The sequence below is a fragment of the Marmota monax genome, unplaced genomic scaffold (genome assembly GCF_021218885.2).
Source record: "Marmota monax isolate L192 unplaced genomic scaffold, Marmota_monax_Labrador192_F-V1.1 WCK01_AAM20220418_F8-fsc00235, whole genome shotgun sequence".
Classification (NCBI taxonomy): domain Eukaryota; kingdom Metazoa; phylum Chordata; class Mammalia; order Rodentia; family Sciuridae; genus Marmota; species Marmota monax.
The window spans coordinates 2,005,109-2,026,818 of NW_026693185.1; the positions used below are offsets into that span (position 1 = coordinate 2,005,109).

At 56.2% G+C, this 21,710-nt stretch overlaps 1 protein-coding gene across 1 annotated transcript in view; it reads right to left on the bottom strand.

Annotated features, from left to right (window-relative positions):
• The window catches only part of Caln1 (calneuron 1), a 278,793-nt gene that overhangs the window by 244,543 nt on the left and 12,540 nt on the right, over positions 1-21,710 (bottom strand). The window contains exon 2 of the mRNA XM_046456015.2: positions 1,831-1,955. Coding sequence (XP_046311971.1) covers positions 1,831-1,948 — 118 coding nt within the window. The 5' untranslated portion in view covers positions 1,949-1,955. The remainder of the gene's footprint in view (positions 1-1,830; positions 1,956-21,710) is intronic.

Consider the following 21,710-nt stretch of genomic DNA (forward strand, 5'->3'; position numbering starts at 1 on the left):
GAGCAGGCCAGAAGACCACTGCCAGGTCCACTGGCGTCCAGCTCCTCAGCTCTGAGCCACACCACCTGTCCTCTGAGGATGCACGGGTGGCCGGAATGCAGGAGACCTTGAGGCAGCTGGACTGTAACCTTGGAAACTGGCTTCCCTAGCTCCCATCACAGATGGCCGTCTGACCGCCTGGGCCAGCTGGAGTCGGACCCTGCCTGCTCTGAACTCGATCTCACTGTCCTGCCCAGAGCCCAAGATGCTTGTAAAAAAGGCAGGAGGAGCCGTGACTCAGTGTCCACCTTGCAACATGATAAACAGTGAGGGGACAGTCTCCCACAGAAAACAGACGCCCTGCTCCAGGCTGCGAGCTGGGCCGCCCTCCAGAAGGACAAGCACAGTGGCTTCACCACTGGCCTCAAGCCACAGAGCACAGGCCTCCTTCGATCAGAGACCCCGGCTGAACCTGCAGGGCTGTTAGACCCCCAGGCCCCACTGTGCACCTGATGAAAAGGTGGCACCAACTGTCCCTGCCCCTTGGAAAAGGTAAACCTGCATGCTCTGCCCACCCCAGGACCTGGGGGCACTTTGCCGAGAGTCCACACCCGTGGAGAAGGCCAAAGTCCAGCCCCAGTGTGGCCTGTCACCCCAGCAGAGCCTGGCTTTACGCTGAGGAAGTTCTGCTCCGAGAAGTCTGAGAAATCAGCTCCCGAGCACTCAGAGCAGAGTTGGGAGAGGGGAGGCCGCACGTGGACAGATGTGGGCCATCACCAAACGCAATCATCTCGACCTCTTCAAGAGTCACCCAGGGTACAGGCGGCTCTGCCCGGTTCTCACGGCCAAGGCTGCTCACCAGATCCTGCAGGGAAGGGTCGGGTCCTCCTGCTAGCAAGTGACCAGCAGGATCTACTCAAATCAAAACACATAAAAATCCCCCAGAGCCACGCGGCCCTGATGTCCATTCTCAGCTGACTCCAAGGGTGAGGAGGCCTCTCACCTCCCGCCTGCCAACACTGCGAGGGTCTGAGGGTCCACATCCCCATTCCCATGGGAAACCCAGTCACTGGTGTGATAACACTAGGGGCCTCCAGAGGTTGATCAGGAAGGTGGAGTCCCGAGGGCGGAGTCCCTGTGGGAGAGGGCGGAGCCTCCTCGGCAGAGGGCGGAGCCCTTACAGACAAGGCCCAAGAGCTCCCTGTCCTTCCACCAGTCAAAACACAGCCCCCTGTGGACCAGGAAGAGCTCTTGTCAGACATCAGATCTCTTGATCTTGAGCGTCCAGCGCCCAGAACCGTGGACAATGACTCCTGTTGTCCACAAGCCACCAGCCTCTGGCGTTTTGCCATAACTGCCCAGAGGGAGTCCGACGCCATCCAAGCACCACTCCAGCCAGCTCTGGGGTCACCGGGAGGACCCGCTCGGGAGGAGGGCAGGGCCCTGCTCTCTGCTTGTGTCCTGGATCTGCACATCCTTGGGCCAACCAAGGCCGGGCAGCCCGAGGTGACCCCACGTCAACAGACGGCCATGGACAGGGCTCAGCCTCCCCTGCGGCTGGAGTCCACAGTGATGAGGCCCGTGTGAGGCGATTCCGACAGTGATGAAGAAGCAGGCTGGACGGCACCCCTCCCCAGCAGGAGCAGGGAAACCAGAGCCTTCCCCACAGGTGTCCAGGCTCCAACGTCCCCCACACAAGGGTCATTCAGGCGAAAGCTGGCCTGAGCTCCTCCACTGCACCATGGCCGGCCTTGGCCACTATGGCCAGGGCCCAAAGCCCTCCCACTATGGCCTCCAGGTGGCCGTGGGCCTCCCTGGGCTGCCCAAGCACCCAGCAGGGCTGGCTCTTACCGTCAAGCTCCTCCACAGAGATGTTGGCCAGCTGCTCACTGTCACTGCCCGCCGAGAGGGACCGGTTGAGGTAATTGCCCTTGTACAGCAGGCCGGCCGTCACGTGGTGGAACGGCATCTTCTCCCTGCTTGCCAGAGACGGGGAGAAGAGAGGCACAGGGTCACTCACTCGGTCCTCCTGTCCTTCCCTGGAGAACCCCCCAACCCCCAGATGTCCAGCGTTGTCACTAAAATAACAATGACACCCTTAGAGGGACAGCCAGAGTGTCACAGGGTCCCCAGGCCTGAGCATCGCAGGGAGCCTGGGTTCTCTGGTTCCCTCCTCTGAGGTCTTCCCTCACCTTCCCCAGGGCTTGCAAAGGTGGGCCACAGGGTCTTTCCAAACCTCACCCCATCGTCCACCTGCCGTCCCCCCACAGGCGCCTAAGACACTAAGGAAGCTCCTGCCCTTGCCTCAGAGGCCGTGTCCACTGCTCCTGAGGAAGCACGGCTGGACCCCGGGCTGTGGTCCTGTGGGGGTCCGGAAGCCAGTTTCCCTGGGAAGACAGGTGTCCATCACACCGCACTCCCCACAGGGAGGAAATAGGGGCCGCGGTCTGCACCTCTGACGCTGCCCGCAGCCTGGCCGAGAGGCCCCTGGGCAGCTCCTGCGCACACTCTGAAGGGCCAATCACCCCGCCGCTGTGGGGGGAAGTGGGGCCACACCCCGTGAGCTTGCCACACCCACAGGAGGCCAGGCACCCTCCGGCCACTCTCAGGCCTTCCAGACACAGCTCCTGTGCCCAAGGCCACCACTGGGACCTGAAAGCTCCGGAGGGCCAGGCAGGCCTGAGGCCTCCCGCCCAGAAGAGGCCCCCAGAGGAGTGTGAGACCCCTGAGCAGGACCTGCAGGGAAGGGCCGGGAGCAGCTCTGCAGCAGAGCTCGAGGCCATCTGGGGCACCCGAGCTGGGGCACCCAGGGCTGAGCTCCCCCCGCCACACCCTGGCTCAAGCAGAGGCTCGGCTCCCTGCTGGCTCCTGAGGTGGCCCCACTGAGGCGGTCACCTGCACTGGCCCTTCTGGCACTGAAGCTTCCTCTGCAGGGAGCCACAAGCCTCTGGACCCTCCCGAGTGACTAGGTATAAACGTGACTAGGTGTAAATGCACAGGGAAAGAGAGACAAAATGCCCATCTCTGAAGGTGACCTCCAGGGCACACAGACCTTGCTGTCCCTCAACCCACACTCCTTAGAAAAATCCAGATGAGAGTCACCTTCCTCCTCAGGACGTGCTGCTGCTGGCTGATGGAGGACCGGGCTCCCGTCACCTCCTCCCTGTGCCCAGGACCCCACTTCTCCCCACTCCCTCCAGCCCTGCTAGGGCTCAGAGCTGGTCCCTGAAGGATCCCCCGTGAGAGCCCTAAACAGAAGGGCTGGACCAAGAGCACAGAGCCAGCTCCCGGGAGGACGAGTTCCAGAACCAGTGTCCCGACCATCACTGCGACCCGCGGCCTCAGCTGAGCACCCCACGCCACCCAGGTGTCCAGCCCTCGCACCAAACTCAAGGTGTCTAAAGACAAATTCAGCTTCTTCCTACAAACAGGTTGCACTTCCTGATGTCTCCACTTCCATCAAAGACACTGTTGCTCACAATGACAACTGGGACAACTGTCATACGGGCGCCAGGTTCGCTAAAGTAAAAGGCCCAGGGCTGAGGCAGGAGCCACCTGTCAGTCTCTGGGCCTTCCCCTGGCTGTCCACAGGCCAGCCATGATGCAAGATGCTGGTCACAAAGGATGAGTGGCTTTGCAGCGGTGTTGGGCAGCTCTGCGGCCCCAAACCTATCCTTGCCCGTGCACCAAGGCGCGAATCTCTTCTCTGGAAGATGCTTCACCTGCAGCTCTTCTCTCCAAGCTGACTCTCAGGCCAAACAGGACTGAAGGGAGACCTGGGTGCGTGAACTAGGGCTGTGCAGCAAGGAGGCCAATCCCTATTTCCTGGGGGTGTGAGGACGGTCGCTTGAGCAGGGGTTGATGTCCGTGGCCAGGGGTGAAGGCTACTTGGCTAATGCCTCCCCAGTGGCTTTAACTCCACCCTCATCCCTGACCCTCACCAGTTACCTGCCAGCTGTTATCCTGACCACTGTCCATCTCTTCCTGACCCCGGGCAGATGCCTGCTCTGATCTCCCATTCTACTTCTAGGCTGAGACCCTCAGGTCTGTGAGGGAGCCCACAATGTCCCTCCATCCCGCTCGGATCACAGTGTCCCTCCATCCCACATGGATCATGGTGTCCCTCTATTCCACATGAATCACAGTGTCCCTCCATCCCACACGGATCATGGTGTCCCTCCATCTGGCACGGATCACAGTGTCCCTCCATCCAGCACAGATCACGGTGTCCCTCTGTCCCGCACGGATCATGATGTCCCTCCATCCCGCACGGATCACAGTGTCCCTCCATCCCACACGGATCATGGTGTCCCTCCATCTGGCACAGATCACAGTGTCCCTGCATCCTGCACGGATCATAGTGTCCCTCCATCCCGCACGGATCATGGTGTCCCCCTATCCCGCACGGATTATGGTGTCCCTCTATTCCACATGGATCACAGTGTCCCTCCATCCCACATGGATCACGGTGTCCCTCCATCCTGCACGGATCACAGTGTCCCTCCATCCTGCACAGATCGCCCCTTCCTCCGCACGGTGACCTCCTGGAAACACCTGTTACCCACACATCTGAAGCCTCAAATCCACCAGACCCATCTTCAAAGCCAAAGTCATCAAATTTTTCTCAAGAGCACACACCCTACCCACACCCCTCGGCAGCCTCAGAAGAAAGGTCCAGCGCTTTGCTGAGGAAACTGGTCACAACTGGATCCCCACAACCAACTGCCCCACCTGCTCCTGAATCAGGTACACACTCAGCGCGAGCAGTCTCTGCACCCCAAGTGCTCGGGCCAGCGGGCAGCGCGACCAAACCACCCATGTAGATAAAGTCCTTCTCTAGAAAAGGAAGAACATCCCCACTCCAGCCACAGACTGCAGCCACAGTCAAGGACGCACCTCACCCCAAGAGCCTTGGGAAACCCAAGCTGGAAGACTCCTCCTCAGCTAAGAAAGAAAACCACAAGCCCTTGAAAAAGAACCAACCAAGTCCTGAACCAAACTCTTAAAGATGGATCCTTACGTAGAGGGCCATGAATAAAAATAACAATATTCCCAGAGCCACTATGCTCCTTGGGAAATGCTGATAGGTGCCCATCTGCCACATGAGGGACCCTCCTGAATAGTGGGCAGTGCCAAGGCTTGACTGTAACGTGCCTCCGGCCAGTTCACCTGCCAGAACCTAAGGCCAGTGTGACAGTGTTAACAGGAAGTGCATCACAGGGACAGAGCCGTCAGGAATGGGAACAGAACCCCTGTAAGAGGGTCAAGGGCACCAGCTGGGCCCTCCAGCCCTGCCCCTTCTGCCATTCGAGGTCGAAGCGGTGAGCCACCATCTTGGAAGAAGCCAACAGCCCTCACCAGACACGGACACGGCGGGCACCTTGCCTGCTGGTCAACACAGTGCCTGGTCTGAGTCCTAGCTCCACCCTGTTAGCATGAGCCTCCGTCTCTTCCTCTGTAAGACTGGGGTTCGATACATGCTGAATAGCAACAAAAAATACAGATAAGATAGAGCGTGGAATGCTCCTGAGGGCACCAGGCTCAGCCTCTTCAAATAAGTGACTGCTGAGGGTCAGACAGAGCAGGACGGGGGACAGAAGGAAGCCGCGGATGTTTTAGGTTGCAAACAAAGACACTAAGTCCTGACGATGGAGGGTCCACTGGGCCCAGCAGAGGGTGAGCCGCAGGGAGACCCGCTGGGCGCAGCAGGCTCAGGGACCAGGCCTGAGCACGGGTTCCAGGGCTGAGTGGTGTCACCCAGCACAGGCCATATGAATGGGAGGCGGCTCTGGGAATGGACAGCACCAGCCCAAGAGGAGGCCGACTCCCCGGGCACGTACAGGAAAGGGGTTGAGAGGGTCAACCAAGAGGCAGTCTCACCGTAGTGGGGGACAGACACCTGCCTTGGGAGGGCACTCACACCGACTCCCAACAGCACCCTCTTGGGTGGTGTGTTCTGGCAATTCGATCGGCCCACGGGGCGCACAAGTGTCTGGACGAGTATCACCCTGGGTATGTCCGAGCGGGTGCTTCTGGGTAGCACTGATGTCTGAATTGGCAGGCAGAGGCCCCCAGTGTGGTGGACTCCTTCCAGGCCACAGGGGCCTGAATAGGGTGGACATGCTGAGCAAAGGAGCCCATTGGTGTCTTGCCCTTTGGCATGGACTTGGGCTAGACCCTACTGTCCTGAGTCTCGGGCCTTCGGACCCAGACGGAAACTAGCCATCGGCCATCCTGCAACTTCAGCCCGCTGAGGCAGACAGCAGACGGCACTGGCTCCGTCACCACCCGCCAGCCCCTCGCGACACCCCTCACACACACTGAGAGGCAAGCCCGATGCTCCTTGGGAGGACCACACCAACAGCCGCCCGCACACTGCCCCATGGGGCCAGCGCCAAGTGGCTGAAGGGATACTGTTATTCTGTTCTGGACAGTCTGCTCTGCAAGGCCCCTAGAGCAATGCTACTCCAAGTGTGGTCCGGGGACCAGCCCAGCCGTGCCCCTTACTGAGATGAGTGAAGGAAACGTGGGGAGCCCTGGGTGCCCTGCAGCTGCCCAAAGCACCACCCAGCTTCTCACTCGTCGTCGGTGGACCTGATTTTGACATATTTCTGTTTTTAATTTTATCTTTCCCAGTGACTCTTTCTCACTGCATTTTGCCAACATATTGGTCTGCAGAGGACCGAGAGCTCAAAAAAAACCCTGGCCCAGCGAGGAAGGAAGACACCAAGAAGTGCATTCACACTTCCTCTGAGGCTTCTTCAAAGACCATGGAGTTTTCGCACAGATTAGGTGGACTTTTCAAAGGAGCATAAAGCCCTTGGGTGCCTCTTGAGCCCAGTGCAGTGCCTGGAGGCTGCGGGCATCCAGCAGACACACAGCGACCCCTGCCCCCAATTACCAGGCACACAGGGCCAAAGTCAATCTCCTACTCCAAAAGCCAAAGAGACAGCGAACCATGGCAGGGCCCTCGCCAAGTCCCCGTGACGTCCCCAGGAGCACTGTCTCAGTCAGCCTGTTGGCTGCTGGGACTCCAGGACCCGACCAGCACAACTGGATGGGGAGGAGAAGTTTATCTGGGCGCTCGTGGTTTCAGAGGTCTCAGTCCACAGGGGGCCGGCTGGAGGTGAGGCTGGACATCATGGCGGGAGAGGGTGGCAGGACTCACATGGTGATCAGGAAGCAGAGAGAGACTCGGCTCTCCAGATACAATACCTACCCCCAGCCTCGCCCCCCTTCCCACCTCCTCCAGCCACACCCCACTGCCCCCAGGTACCCCTCAGATGACCCCGGCAGGGGTGAACTCACCGACCAGGTCAAGCCTGAGACCAGTCATTTCTCCTCTGGACCTCCTTGCACTGCTCACACGTGAGCTCCGGGGACCCTCAGCTAAACCACAGAGCCAGCGTCTGGGAGGAGCTTCCACTCCGCCAGGACCATCAGCGCTAAGTCACCAACCACAGTGCTCAGCCCTGAGGTCAGACACAAGTGGCAGCCAGAGGAAAAGACCCAATTCTCCTCCGCTCAGGGACTCGGGGACCACAGCCAGGACACCAGCCAGTCGTCCTCCCAGCTCTGCCGGAGGGCCAAAGTCGCACCCCACCATCCCTCCCACCTCCGGGAAGCACACTTCCCTCCTGGGCTGCTGGAGGGACCAGCACAGGGGTGGACGGGAACGAAAGTGGGAGACAAGGCCCCTGAGGCCCGCAAGTGGCAGGCACAGGTGTCCAGGGGACGGGCCGAGAAGGGATGGCCTTGGGGACCACTGGTGCACAGACATGGCTTCTAATTCAGGGAGAGCTGAGCAGTCCTCAGATAACCCAGAATCTATGTCTTCCCCTTGGAGTCCAAGAGCCAAGTTATGGGACAAGAAGATCCCTCGTCCTCCAGCCAAGAGGCCCTCGGTGGAAGCCTGCTAGATGCTGGGCACTTGGCTCAGCACTTACAAAACAGCTTCGTCCCTTGTTAAACCCTGCAGGGGCCTGCCAACTGGCAAGCACCAGGCTGGACAGGCCTCAAGTCAGACAAGAGGGACTGAGCAGAAACCATGACCTGGGTCTGTGAGAAGCTCCACGTCAATCAGGACTCGGTTTCAAAACCCAGAGCCACAGCACACTGCCAACGGAAGCACCATGAGAGAGAGGTCATGTCTACAAAGGTTCTGTTTCATACCCTGAAAAATAAGTGCAGAAACAGGGTGTCTGTGGGAGCAGAATGCACATGCTTAGATGAACATCAGAGTCAATCAGTGCTTCAGATATAGGCTCGGCCCCATCGCATTCCCAAGAATGGCAATCGTCAAGAATATAAGCAACAATAAGTGTTGGCGAGGATGTGGGGAAAAGGCTCACTCATACACTGCTGGTGGGGCTGTAAATTGGTGCAGCCACTCTGGAAAGCAGTATGGAGATTCCTCAGAAAACTTGGAATGGAACCGATTTGACCCAGCTATCCCACTCCTCAGTTTACACCCAAGGACTGAAAATCAATACACTATAGTGATGCGGCCACATCAATGTTTATAGCAGCTCAATTCACAACAGATGAATGGATAAAGAAAATGTAGTATATATTCACAACGGAATACTACCCAGCCTTAAAGAAGAATGAAATGATGGCATTTGCCAGTAAATAGAATATCATGCTAAGTGAAATAAGCCAATCCCGAAAAACCAAAGGCTGAATGTTTTACCTGATGTGTGGGTACTAATTCACAATGGGCAGGGGGCACGGGGCGGGGGGGGGGTGGTGCTGGGGAAGCACAGAGTTACGTTACATTAGGTAGAGGGAAGGGAAGGGAGGGGAGAGGGCTGGGGGAGGAAGGACAGCAGAGTGAACCGGACATCATTACACCAGGTACGTGTGCATCTACAGGACCCGTGGGATTCCACATCATGTACAGCAGAAGAACAAGGAGTTAAACTCCATCTATGCATGATGTGTCACAGTTCACTCAGTGTCACATATAACTCATCAGAACAAACAAAACAACATCAGTGTGCGCAGAGAAGACTTCAAGACAGAGACAGGAAGGCCTGGGGTGCAGCTCGGTGGCACAGCACCTGCCTGGCACGCGGACCTGGGCACATGGACCTGGGCTCGGTCCCCAGCACCACAGAAGAAAGAAGGAAAGAAGGGAGGGAGAGAGGGAGGGAGAGAGACCAGAGGCAGAGAAGACGGACAGACAACAGACAGACAGGCAAGCTCGCCTGGGAAAGGCGGGGCCTGGGAGACTGGAGTCCAGAAGCAGCGGCAGGATGGCAGGACGAAGCTGGCCTGACGGAGAGAAAGGCTTCAGAACTAAAATCCCAGCAGCGACCACCCACTCCTGCCCCCGCAGCCTCCGCCTGCGCCTGACCGGCTTCACTGCTGATCTGAGGGAATCCCAGGTGACACTGGAGCTCTGTGCCCTCCCCACCATGCCCTCCCAGCTGTCCGCCCTTGGACGTGGCCCTGCAGGACCGCTCGGCCCTGTGGGTCTGTCTGTGACCTCAGGAGAGGACGCCACCCCTAGCTGCTCCTGCAGCCCGCAGGCCTGGCTCCGTACTGCTGGGGACCCACCCAGATCCACACAAGGACACCTAAGTGACATGCGCTCAGTGGCTCAGGTCTCCCGGGGATAAAGAGCTACCACCTGCTCATCATGCCTCCGGGGCCAGGGTGGGGCTTGTGCCCCAGAGGCTCATGTGCCAAAGCTTGGTCCCCAGTGTACTGCTAAGGGACAGTCGGGCCACAGCAGGTGTGGTCACCTGCCCTCCTGGCCAACACTGCTCTCCTCAAGGTGCTAATGCTGGCCTCCTAGTGGGTTAGTTCTTCCAGGCGACAAGTTCCTGAGATGAGCTGTTATATATGAGTCTGGCCCTTCCACTCCCCACGGAGCAGTCTTGGATGTGGCCCTGCCATATGACATCACCCACCATGTCATGACACCACCCGGGCCAAGCCTCTGAACTCGGTCCTCCAGCCTCCAAAATGACAGGCTAACTAAACTTCTTTTCTTTATGAAGTACCTAGCCTTGGGTATTTTGTTGTAGCATAAGGTATGGACAAAGACAATCACTCAACTGACACAAAGCCACGCTGCAATGAGTCACCAGACGGGCCTCCTTGTCCGCTGACAGGACCCTCTGGATGGGCACCCACGTGAAACGCCCCATGGGCTATCAAGTGTAGGACTTCCACCCTTCCTGGATTTTACCAAGTCACTCTTGCAAGTGACTGGGTGAGCCACTTCTTGCTGTGGGATGATCATCCCTGAACTTACAGCGTCTCACAGGTTTGCAGGTGGATTCAGGAGCTTTCTAGCAGGTGATTCTGGCTGAGGGAGTCTCAGATATGGCCACCGTCAAGACAGGACTATCCCCATCAGACTATGTGACCAGGGCTTCGGCCATCAGACTGTGTCACTCCAGGGCAGCTTCGGTGGCAGTGATATTCCCTGGGAGTCAACTCCAGGACGCGATCATCCAACTCTGGACCCCCTTAAATCCCCTCCATCAGCCCTTCAACAACTCTGCTCTTCAGTGGAGATCTGGGGTCTCAATCTCATCCTGGCCTTACTATGCACCATTGTCACACGGACCTGGGCTCAACTTGACGTTCTCATGGGCACAGTGAGGAGCTGGCTCTGCATTCCCACCCTCCCCCCACCTGTTCTGCCACTCACCGGCAATTCTGCGCCTGGTGCACAATGATCCACGGAGAGGTGGGTCACTGGGGGGGACATGCACACTGCGCAGGTGCCGCAGTTCTGGAGGGTCAGGGGCATGGCAACCGCACCTCCCAGCTCTGTGGGGTCTCCTGGCTGTCAGCACATGGCAGGGGGCATCACAGTGGAGGATGTGAGAGGGGAGACTGGTCACGTCGCGAGACAGGAACGAGCGGCTCTCCCGGGAAGCTGTCCCGGGAGTTCTGCAGGGACCCTGCTGATGGCTATGCCCACCAATCCAGTACCTCCATGAGGCCCAGCTCTTGAGCTCCAGGGCCCCCCACTCACCCACTGAGGACCCAGCACACGAACCCCGGAGATACCCACAAACCCGCCCACGCCACAACTCCCCAGTACCCAATTCCCCAGCGCCAGGGCGGGAACTCAACGTGGATCCCGGGACACACACACTCCGGCCTCGACCGGGCATCGAGGCCCCAGCCTCCGCCCTCCCTGCTGCCTGTGAGCTCCAGACCACACTCCTCACCCCAGGGCACTGTGCCCGCGGCTCCAGCTGCAGAGCACCCTCCCCCAGGCACTTCCCTGGGCCCAGCTCTCCTTCTCCATTTTCCAAACCACGTTTCGTTCTCCGAGTCCAGTCAGGAAACAGGGCCCACGTCAGGTGGTTTCACGGAAGGTTTAAACACTGAGCCACCCGGCAAGTTGCTGCAGTGCTGACAGCCAAATGCAGAACAGGGACAGAGGTCAGCAACGACCAGACCCTCCCGCTGTGGGTCTGAGGGCCCAGGGAGAGGGTGGTCCTCAAAGGCGGCTGCTCAGGGTGAGCTGGAGCAGGCCGGGCGCCTGGGGGCAGGCAGGAGGGCCGAGCTGCAGAGGGGCTGCCACCTTCCCCTCCCGGCTGCCGCCTCTCTTCAGCCATCAGCCAGAGGTGACGGCCAGGGAACCTGGACTTGCAATTAGCGGGGTCCCTCCCTGGGGTGCCAGCAAGCCGAGGGCGCCTGCCGAGTGTGGGGGCGAGTGGCAGATGACTGCAGAGTCACACCATGTGGCCTTACTCCACCCAGAGCCTCTACACACAGCAGGAGGAGCCTCCCCGTGAGCGTGGTGAGCACACAGGCAGAACAGGACAGACCAGGGATGCTTCTGAGGTTCAAAGATAAGGAAAGCTTCTCTGAGCATTCAGGTAGAAAACACAGGTTACCCCGAAACAAGATGAGACAGACGGCCTCCCTCAGATCACACGGCAGCCCGCCCCCCCTGCCGTCCTCCAGGGCCACCTGAACCAAAACCAGCAGAGAAGTTTATAGATAAAACAACGGGAAGAAACGTAAGGCGAACACGGAAAGAGAAAGTTAGAACTTCAAACAACTAAAAAGCTGTGAAAGTACCGCCAAGTCCACTTTATGTTTGAGAAGTGTAAAATTCAAAATAATAGCATAGAAGCCACAAACGTGTATGCATCCTATCTCATAGGATTATAGGACAAAAATACTCTGAATACAAAGAGAAAGTGATTTTTAAATTGCCGAAGAACTGACACAGACAATGTGCTACACACGTACTCACCACGGAATACTATTCAGCCATAAAAATGACGAAACCCTGTCATTTGCTATAAAGTGGAGAGAACAGAAGGTATTATGTTTAGCAATGTCAACACAGAAAAGACAAATTCTACCTGTTCTCACACACATGCAGAATCTAAAAATGTTCACCTCACTGGAGAGTGGTATGGGGGTCACCAGAGGCTAGAGAAGGGAAGGGGGTCTCAGGCAGGTGGGTCGGATCAACAGGTAAAGAGCTAGGAGCACAAAGGAAGGAGGCTGTTTTCTGCCCGATGGGGTTGAATTGCTACATTACAGCTACTATTTATTACTGTAGCAATGTGCATTCCAAGCAGCCAGAAGAGGGGCTTCTGAACACAGTGTGTTCTGGAGACGCCCATCACCCCGGCCTGTCATGACACAGCACCCACCTGTACCCAGACACCACCCAGGCCCACAGGCCAGGCGACTGCTAACTCCTTAAAGAAATGTTTAAAATGTTTCCAAAAGTTAAAAAATATATATATAAGAGAAAAATTGTTGAAGACTTTAAAGATACTCTCTAAGCCTCTGACGAAACACCTTGACAAAGGGTAAAACCCAGAGTGTATTAAAAATCAGATCTTATTCTATGGAGGCTAATTGTGTATGTGTGTGTTCTCACAGGCTGTGCGTCTATCTGTCTGTCCGTACAACCCCCACCCAGAAATCAGGGTCCAGGTGTCTACTAAACTTCTATTATAAAAGTTTCTCAAATGAAAGCCACAGAACAAACATCCATACAAGTATCTTAAAAGCAGGTTCTAACAGAGCTGAATATAAGCAGGATCGATGATGAAAGTCAATACTGTAAAAGTAAAACTGAGATTTTAATCTGCTGTTCTAGTCTTCTTCAAAGCCCAAATTAAAATCATAATCACAAGCTGTGTTTAAAGCGACAAAAAATAAAAGCATTGTTTATTTCAAAAATAGTGCAGCAAAATGGTGCTCACATAGAGCCCTGGATCACGAGGACACTGTCCCGTCCTGTAGGGGAACGAGAAAAGCAGGACAGCACAGCACCTCTCAGCGAGAGAAGGACCACAAAACACCCCAGGAACAGAGGACAGAGGGGGCACGGGGTGGAGGGGTGAGCAGAGGGCCTGGGGGCCGGGTCCCAGCCCAGAGGCGGCGGCTGACCTGTCTCTGCCCGAGCGGTGGCGTCTGAACATGGAGCCCCACCTGCGGCTCTGCGGGCTGTTCTGGACCCTGGAGCAATGAATTATTTCTCTCTCAAAATACAGAGATGGGACTTTCTATTGAGCAACGTGGGCTAATACCGCTCACACCTTCTGAGTGTCTCAACAGTACCCTGTGCAGTGACGTGGAACCGGCTGGGGTTGTCTTACCATCTGTGACAACTGAAAAGTCACCTTGGAGACAGGCCCCACCAAGGAAAGTGTCACAGTGGAGGCCCTGCAGACCTCGGCCACCTGCCTGAGCCCCAGCTGACCAGGGACCGAACACGTGGGGACATTTTCCTGTCGTTTATCCCTAAACAACACAGTGCAACAACTATTTACCTGGCATTTGCATTGAGTGGTGTTTATTAAAACCTAAAGTCGCTGGGAAGAAGTGCTTAGGTCATACGCAGCTTCTCCTCCATTTCACATAAGGATTTGAGCCCCTGCAGAACCCGGTGTCCCAAGGGGTCCTGGAACCGATCCCTGAAATCCCGGGACGACTGTCCCATTAGAATCAGCTCCACCTGACCTCTCTCTCCTGGGCAGTTTATTACTGTCTACGCCTCTCCGACCAATTTCCCAGGCTTGGTGACATATTTGTGTCTGCAGTGAACAACATTTACATAATCACAGTATTATAAACACAAATTCTTCAGTTTAGCATTTGAAATCAATAGACAAATCACAAAAATTCCAGGTCTACAGAGAGAAAAGGCTCTAAGGGTCACCCTGGGAGATGAGACTAAGGAGAAAGAAACGCAGGGCGCAGAGCCTGTCCTCTGGGGCGGAGGTCAAGGTGGGGTCACAGGAGAAGAGCAGCCAGGCCGTGCGGTGAGGGATTCGAACACATCACAGGCTGGCGGAGACTGGGAGGCAGGGTCGGCTGCAGCCACAGGCCTGGGATCAACTTCCCCACCACGGAGGCTTCGGGTCCCCTTTAACTGGAGGGTCAAAGCCGTCCGCAGCCTGCAGGTCAGCCAATCACCAGGGTTCCAGGACCAGGCGCTGGGCTGGGCGCTGGACTGGGCTTTGTACCCGTCTCCGCTGCGCAGCCTGTGCTTTCCCTCTCCCTGTGTCACTTGTACAGAGTCAGCCACAAAACTGCATGGAACATGATCATTACAATCAACCTAATCACCTGGCTATGCTGCAGACACAGATGTGTGCGCGCGCGCACACACACAGTTCCTGGAAGAAAATAAACATGCAACCCAGCAATTGCTGAGGGGGGGCGGTTACTGTCATCGTTCACCTCCCTGCTCACCTCCCTGCACTTGCAGCCATGGATCTACTTCATCTTTGCAGCTGCAGAGACATTAACATGAGCCTACCAATAACAGAGTCGACGGACCTCCCTGGGCCCAGGGAGCTGCCACCAGACCCAGCTGTCATGCGCCAGGGGCTCAGTGTGACCAGGATCAACAGCACTGGCCTGGGACAGTGCTCCTCAGTCCCAGGTCTTGAGGGTCACGCTCGGCTTTTGTCTCCTAGGCCACTTTTAAACTGTATTTTTTACTTACTTTCCTTTTTTGCCAAGCTGTGCCTCAGCACGCTGGGCTGGGTACTTGCCCACCACCAGGTCATGCCTTTAGCCTCCCCTACCCTGATTTTGATTTTGAGAGTGACCGTCTCCGGGGGAACTGCCAAGGATCGTGGGCCCACAGGTATTCAGTGAGCCACCTGCTGGAAGGAACTTGGGCCCAGGGTCTCATGTGCGGGACATCCCGCCGCAGGGATGCTTTGGACAGATGATTTGAGTTGCTCTCCCTAAAAATAATTAGACACAACGTCCGGCTGCTTTGGGAGGCGCCTCCTGAGGGCTATTTTTTTAAAATATTTTTTTTTAGGTGTAAATGGACACAACACAATGCCTTTATTTTTATGTGGTGCTGAGAATCGAACCGGGTCCCAGCCCGCGCTAGGCGAGCGCTCTACCACTGAGCCACAATCCCAGCCCTCTTAAGGCTATTTTAATCTTTTTAATTAATGAATTGAACAGAGGATTCACTTTAATTCGTTTTAAGCAACCTCCTGTAAGATCCCCACGGAAGGCTGTCCTGCTGACGCTGCCCGGCATTCCCCACTGCTTAGACATCCTGGGCCCTGTGTGGGAATGAAGAGGCCTGTCCTGCGTCGGTGGCAGGCCAGGAGTGACCAGGCCTGTGGGAAGTCGCTGTGGCCGCCCCGGCTGCTGTGGAGAGATCTCTGGTTGGCACCTCCATGTCTCCAAGGCCATCTCGCCCACTCGGGCTGCCAGGACAAAGCAGCAGGGACCTGGGGGCCTCACACCACGGGAATCTATGTTCCCACAGTTCCAGAGGTCGGTGGTCCAATACAGAGATGCCAAGTGCTGGACGGGGCTCCCTTCTGCGTCCTCAGAGGGCAGAAAGACAGAGGCAAGCTCTCGGGCGTCTTCTAAAAGGGCCCCGCCTGGGAGCCTGGCCTGGACCCCGAGACCTCCCAACAGCCTGTCTCCAGACGCTGCCCAGCCCAGGGTGAGGGCTTCTGTGTGGGAACCAGGGGAGGGGACAAGCACATCTCAGTCCCCAACCCTGAATAGGTGTAGAGCAAACACAGTTGAGAAGGCTCAGAACCAAGCAGGAGTCTAAAAACATTCCCGCTGTGTTTTGCTTTTTATAACATTTTTTAAGACCTGGATGCTCCTTATCTCACCAGAAGGAGAGTTAAAGAGATTCATGCAGAAGGTGCGCGACCCCACCAGCTTCGTTTGGGCTAATTTGCATAAAATGAACAGCATGTAAATCGGATCCCTACAGCAGCCAGGGAAAGTGGAAAGTGGCTTGAGATTCACCTATTACCGAGTGGACGGCACGAGAATGTTTGGAAGTGTGATCACAACACGGAGGAGGACCTTCCCGTCTTCTGAGGCTTCTCCTTCTGCCCAAAACCACCCGCCCAGGGAAGGCCACCGTGACCTCCACAGAGTGCTGAGGGCGCTGTCCAGTCACCAGATGGTGGGCACTTAGAACACGCCACAGCTGTGGTCCAGGAGTGTTGCAGGAGCAGCCCCTGCCTGTGTCCTCGAAAGGTCACAAAACAGCCAGAACCGGAGCCCAGAGATTGACCACCTGAGAAGGACACGCTCAGAAGAGCAGGGCACCACCTGGTTGAGCCTCCGGGGCCAGTGCCAGGGGATGGCACGCTGGGCACAGACCTCCCAACACAGCCCAGACCCAGGAGCCCTGCAGACAGCAGCCGGAATGTCACAGAGAGGGCACAAAGTCACCCCGACCGCCAGACAGAGGACAGTGGCTGCAAGCAGGCGGCCACCTCCAGACATCTGCTGCACAAGGGCAGTGCTGGCTGAAGGGGACACAGAAGCGAGAGGAAAAAGGGGCTCCGTCAGGTCCGTCCCTCAGCACCCAATCTTCACCGAGACCCGGGAATGCGGCAGAATCTGCCGGAGGGGACGCTGACCTTTCCACCCTCAGAGTACATTAAAAAACCACAAACTCACAAGACACGGCCACACTGATGGGGGTGCCACTCAGGACATCTGAGGGGTGATGGAAAGGGGATGCGTGGTCCCCAGGTGGCCTGAGACGAGATGGTGTGGAGGGGCTTGTTCCCCGAGAGCCACTGGGCAGAGCTGACCCCCACTCACTCCTCAGCAAACCTGGAACAAAACTACCCAGGGGCAGACAGACAGGGAAGTAGCCCCCGGGGCAGCACTTTCCTGGAGTCCTAAGGATAGTGACAAGTCCCCAGGGATCACACCCATCTGGCATGAAAAGACAAAGGAAATTTCCTGAGTGGTCAGGCGTGAAGGAGCGAAAACGTCCAGGAGTCTTCCTCGGAGCAGGCGACGCCAAGCACGGCCACCGTGGGCGGTGAGATCAAGACTACCCCCCATTTGCAGAAAGGGAAACAAAGCACAGGCAAATTAGATGGCTGACCACAGCCACGGTCAGCGAGAGGTGGCACAGGAGGCCCCGCCCAAGCAGTCGGTCCCAGGGCAGCCGCTCAGCAGGCCTCTGTGACCTGCCCTTCCACCTGGCCTCTGAGGGGCCTGGAGAGGCTGAGCTGGACAGGAGAGACCAGCAAAGGGGTCAATGGGCTAGATGTCCTGCCTGGCAGCCCAGACATCTCTCTGAAGTCGTAACTGAGGCAGGGCCTCTGCTCTCCAAAACACAGGCTGTCCGCAAATTAGGCCAGAAGGAATGTCCCCAGGGAATTCAAGAATGGACCTCCTCGGGGCAGGGCACAAGGCCCAGCGAAGGCACCTGGAATGGACCTGGGGGCGTGGGTGGGCAGCGGCCTCCATGACTGAGGAGGAAGCCACCTTCAGCAGCCCTTGGCTGAGGATGTCAAGGGACAGGAGGAATCAGGAGCAGCAGGAGGGAAGGGCACGGAGGAGGGAGCTGTCACCTGCTGACCAGCCGCCAGGAGAGACAGCAGGAGCCGGTCCCACTCCCTGTTTCGAGCCAAAGAGGCACAAGAGCCAAACTAATTTAGTCATCTCCCAGCTCTCTCCCGAAATGACCTTAGTGTCCAGGGCCAGGGAGATGTGATGATCTTGCATGAGAGGCTTTGCCTATGCATCCGGCTTCAGGGCCGCCCAGGGCCAGGGTATTTCAGACTGGAGGGTAAGGAAGAAGCGGAGTCCAGCCTCAGGTCTCTGACGTCCCCCAGGGCACCTGCCGGACTGTCCATTCCCGTGCTCTGCTGTCTCATGCTGGTCAGTCAGCCTCCCAGGGACACCCACACGCTCCCCTCTAAGCCATTCTGTGGCACACACGCACATGCACACACTCATGCTCGTCAATGTCCAGCTCAGACTTGCTCAGGGGGGGTTCCTCTCATCCTCGGGTCACATCTCGAACCTGCAGATTCTCAGTATGAGTTTTCCATCAAGAAAACAAGAGTTGTGAGGTGTCGAACCTCTGAGCAGCCCTGGACTTGGCGGGGATGATCCAGAAGGCGCTCAGCTCTGAGCTGGCCAGCACTCAGGGTGCTGCCCAGGACCCACCACTGTGGCCTCGGCACCGTGATAAGGTCGATGGATAAGCAAGGGGGATGGGGACAACGAAGGTGGCCTTGGTGGCCATGACATGGACACCAGCCTGCTGCCACCCTGAGCAATACCCTCGATGGTTCCAGCCTCAGCCAACCAGCTGGAATGGTGGGGGCTCCGAGGGGCTCCGTGACCAACACCAGAGGTGACACGCCGGGTAAAGGTTAGAATCAGCCAGCAAGGAGACGAGGACAGGGCACCCCAGGACTTTAAACAGTGGAGCACACACGGACATGCACACATACGGACATGCACACACACTGAGGTACATGCACACCCATGCACATGTATGCAAGTGCACACACACACATGCACACACACATGCATGCACACTTATGTACATGCACGCACATGCATACATGCACACGCACATGTATGCATGTGCACACACGCACATGCACACGTACATATGCACACACACGCACATGCACATGTGCACACACGTATTTCTTAAGAGGGGCAAGGGATTCACAAAGGATCTAGGTGTCACAGCAAGGCCCGGGCTTTGAGGAAACATCAGGACGATCCACGGACCCATGAGAGACCCAAAGACAGAGCAGAGTGGTGGGAACGGGAGCCACGAGCGAGGGGCTTTCTAGCCCAGGTGCCAGAAGTGGCCAGCCACCGGGAGCCACTATAGCCCCCAAAGCCCACCTCGTGGGGTGCGGGGGAGTCTATGGGCACCACTGGGGGCCTCGCCCAGAGGCAGGCGCACTCTGTTTCCAGTGAGCCACTTCCACATGACACTCTGGTGTTTCACCCCAGGTGGTGCCCAAAGCTGAGTCCCCACCACAGGCAGCACCGTGCCACTGTGCAGCTGAGGGATCAGGAAATGAAGGTGCAGGGCGTGCACACCAAGAAAGCCACCTGCCAGGATCCAGAGGGGGACTGGGCCTTGGGTTTCATGTGTTTTGCTTTGTTTTGTTTTGCAGATTCAAAAAAAAATACCCAGGTTTACAAAATTCACACAGGGCACGAACAAATAAAAAATTTTAAAAAAGTACAACAATGTGGAAGCTCTGGGACATCCAGAAAAATAGTGACCATAAAATAGGTAAATATCTGAGACATAACTGGTGATTTAAAAGGATAACACAAAATAGGGGGACACTTGCCTTATCACAAATTTTTAGAGTTACTGTAACTAAACTAGGTTGGCAGTGGACAGAGAGTGAACGGAAGAGCAGAACAGAAACCAGAAGTCCCCCCACACGAGCCCAGTGGACGGACAGTCAATTATCCTGGAAAACAAACCAATCAGGTCAGACCCTACATCCACATTCACATCAGAGAGACTGAAAACATAAGGGGGAGAATTCACATTCGACTCCTGTCTAAACACCGGCCCCCAGGTCTCACTGGTTTCTCTGCTCCCTCCCTGAACACTGTCATAGGAACAAGGCTGGGGCCGCTGAGATGCTCCCCACAAGCCCCAGGGACAAAGAGGAAGGAGAGGAGATTTCAAAGGAGGCTGGGAAGTCACAATTCAGAGGAGAGGGTGACCAGGGCTGGGACAAACCCTGAACTCACGCTGGGAGGGACCCGGCGATGGGCTGTGGCCCTGGCAATGGCCGTGTCATGGGACGCCTGGGCCAGGGACAGACAGACTGCCACGTCCTTCACCGGCAAAGCCAGCTCACGGCTTGTGTCCTGTGTCCCCAGGAGAGCCTGCAGGTGGGCCTCAGCAGAAATGAATGAGAGGACACAACAGGCCCAGTCCAGGGCTGGGGGAAGTGCCTGCTGGGGACAAGGACTGGGGGACAAAGACTGGGGGACAGTCTGTGCACAGGACAGTGGAACCCTTGGCCACCCTTTCCAGCCTGGTGGCAGAGTTCCACCAGCTGAGCAAATCCGCGACTTCTGCTTCCCAGCCCAGCTCCGGGAACAGCGAGGGACTGCCACTCTACGTTAGAGGTCACTTAACATTACTTGGTTTTTAAGTTATGTACAGTTATGTACTACACTAATAAGAAGTATTTACCTTTTTGATTTTAAAACAAAAGATAGATATTTACGTGATCTTGAGAGTGAGGAATTAATTTTTAAGCATGACTCCAAAATTTAAAGATTTTAAAGTCGAGGATTAAAACGTTTGATCAAATACATCTTTTAAAAAAAAAACTACATTCCAAATAATGTAAAAGAATAGACAGCAAGCTTGGAAAAAACTGCCACATGTAACAAAGACTATTGTTGTTTCCACTGGAGTTGAAGATCAATAGAAAAACAGACATAAAACATCAGTACAAAATTCACAAAAGAAAAAATCAAATGGCCAATACCTACATGGGAAAAAATGTATGTGTTCTTGCTTACAATCCTGGAAATCCAAGATAAAACAGTGCAAAACCACTTTGGCTACCCAATTTCAAAAAAAAAAAAAAACCCTAATGCTAATAATAACACGTGTCCTCGGAAGAGGGGTTGGAAAGAACCTTCAGGAAAAGTGTCCAAGCGCCTGACCTGATGACTCTGCTCCTAAGAAGGAATCCTGAGGTGCAGAAAAGTCAAACACAACACCTGGCCCCTGGGGAAGCATCAAGGGGGCCCGTGCAGCGGCACTGACCACCCCCACCACACAGTGGGTTCACCCCGCAGTCCTCCCATCACAGAGAACGGCAGAACAAAGGACACGCACACAAATCCAAGCTCCCGAGCCTTTATCCCCAGGGTGTTGTTGATGGTGACCTCTGTGTCCCTGGGACTCGGAGTAAACTGTGTTTTCTTGTATTTACTCATTTTAACCATTTTGACCAAAACTCTTGCACTCAGGCACCTAAAGGAACATGTCAACATCTGAAAGCCAAGAGCAGAGTAGCAGGGCTCTCCCAGGAAGCCCCTGGAGGGGGCCGAGTCTCAGCCACGGTCCCAGGGGTGGGCTGATCCCTGGTGTCGCCACGTCAACCACGTGCCTTCGGTAGCTTGCCCAGCAACTCCACGGCGCTGGAGAGACAGCTCTGCCCAGAACTGACAGCAGCAGGCGCCCGTGAGGACAGGCCGGTGAGTGGCAGATCCTGGGCAGAGCATGGCCACAGAGGGGGACAGCCCCACTCAAGGAGCTCTGAGCTTCGAGGACAGGAGGGGAGAGGCTGAGGGACGGCTCCTGGGATAAGGACTCAGTGCTCCTCCAAGAGATGCCAGCTCTGATGGGTACCAGGGCTGGCGGTGCCATCCCTGGCCAGCAGAGGGGATCCAGAGAACTTCTCTGAGAAGGGTAAAAAGTGAAGGCATGCGTCATCGGAGAGGCAGGGAAGGGACAT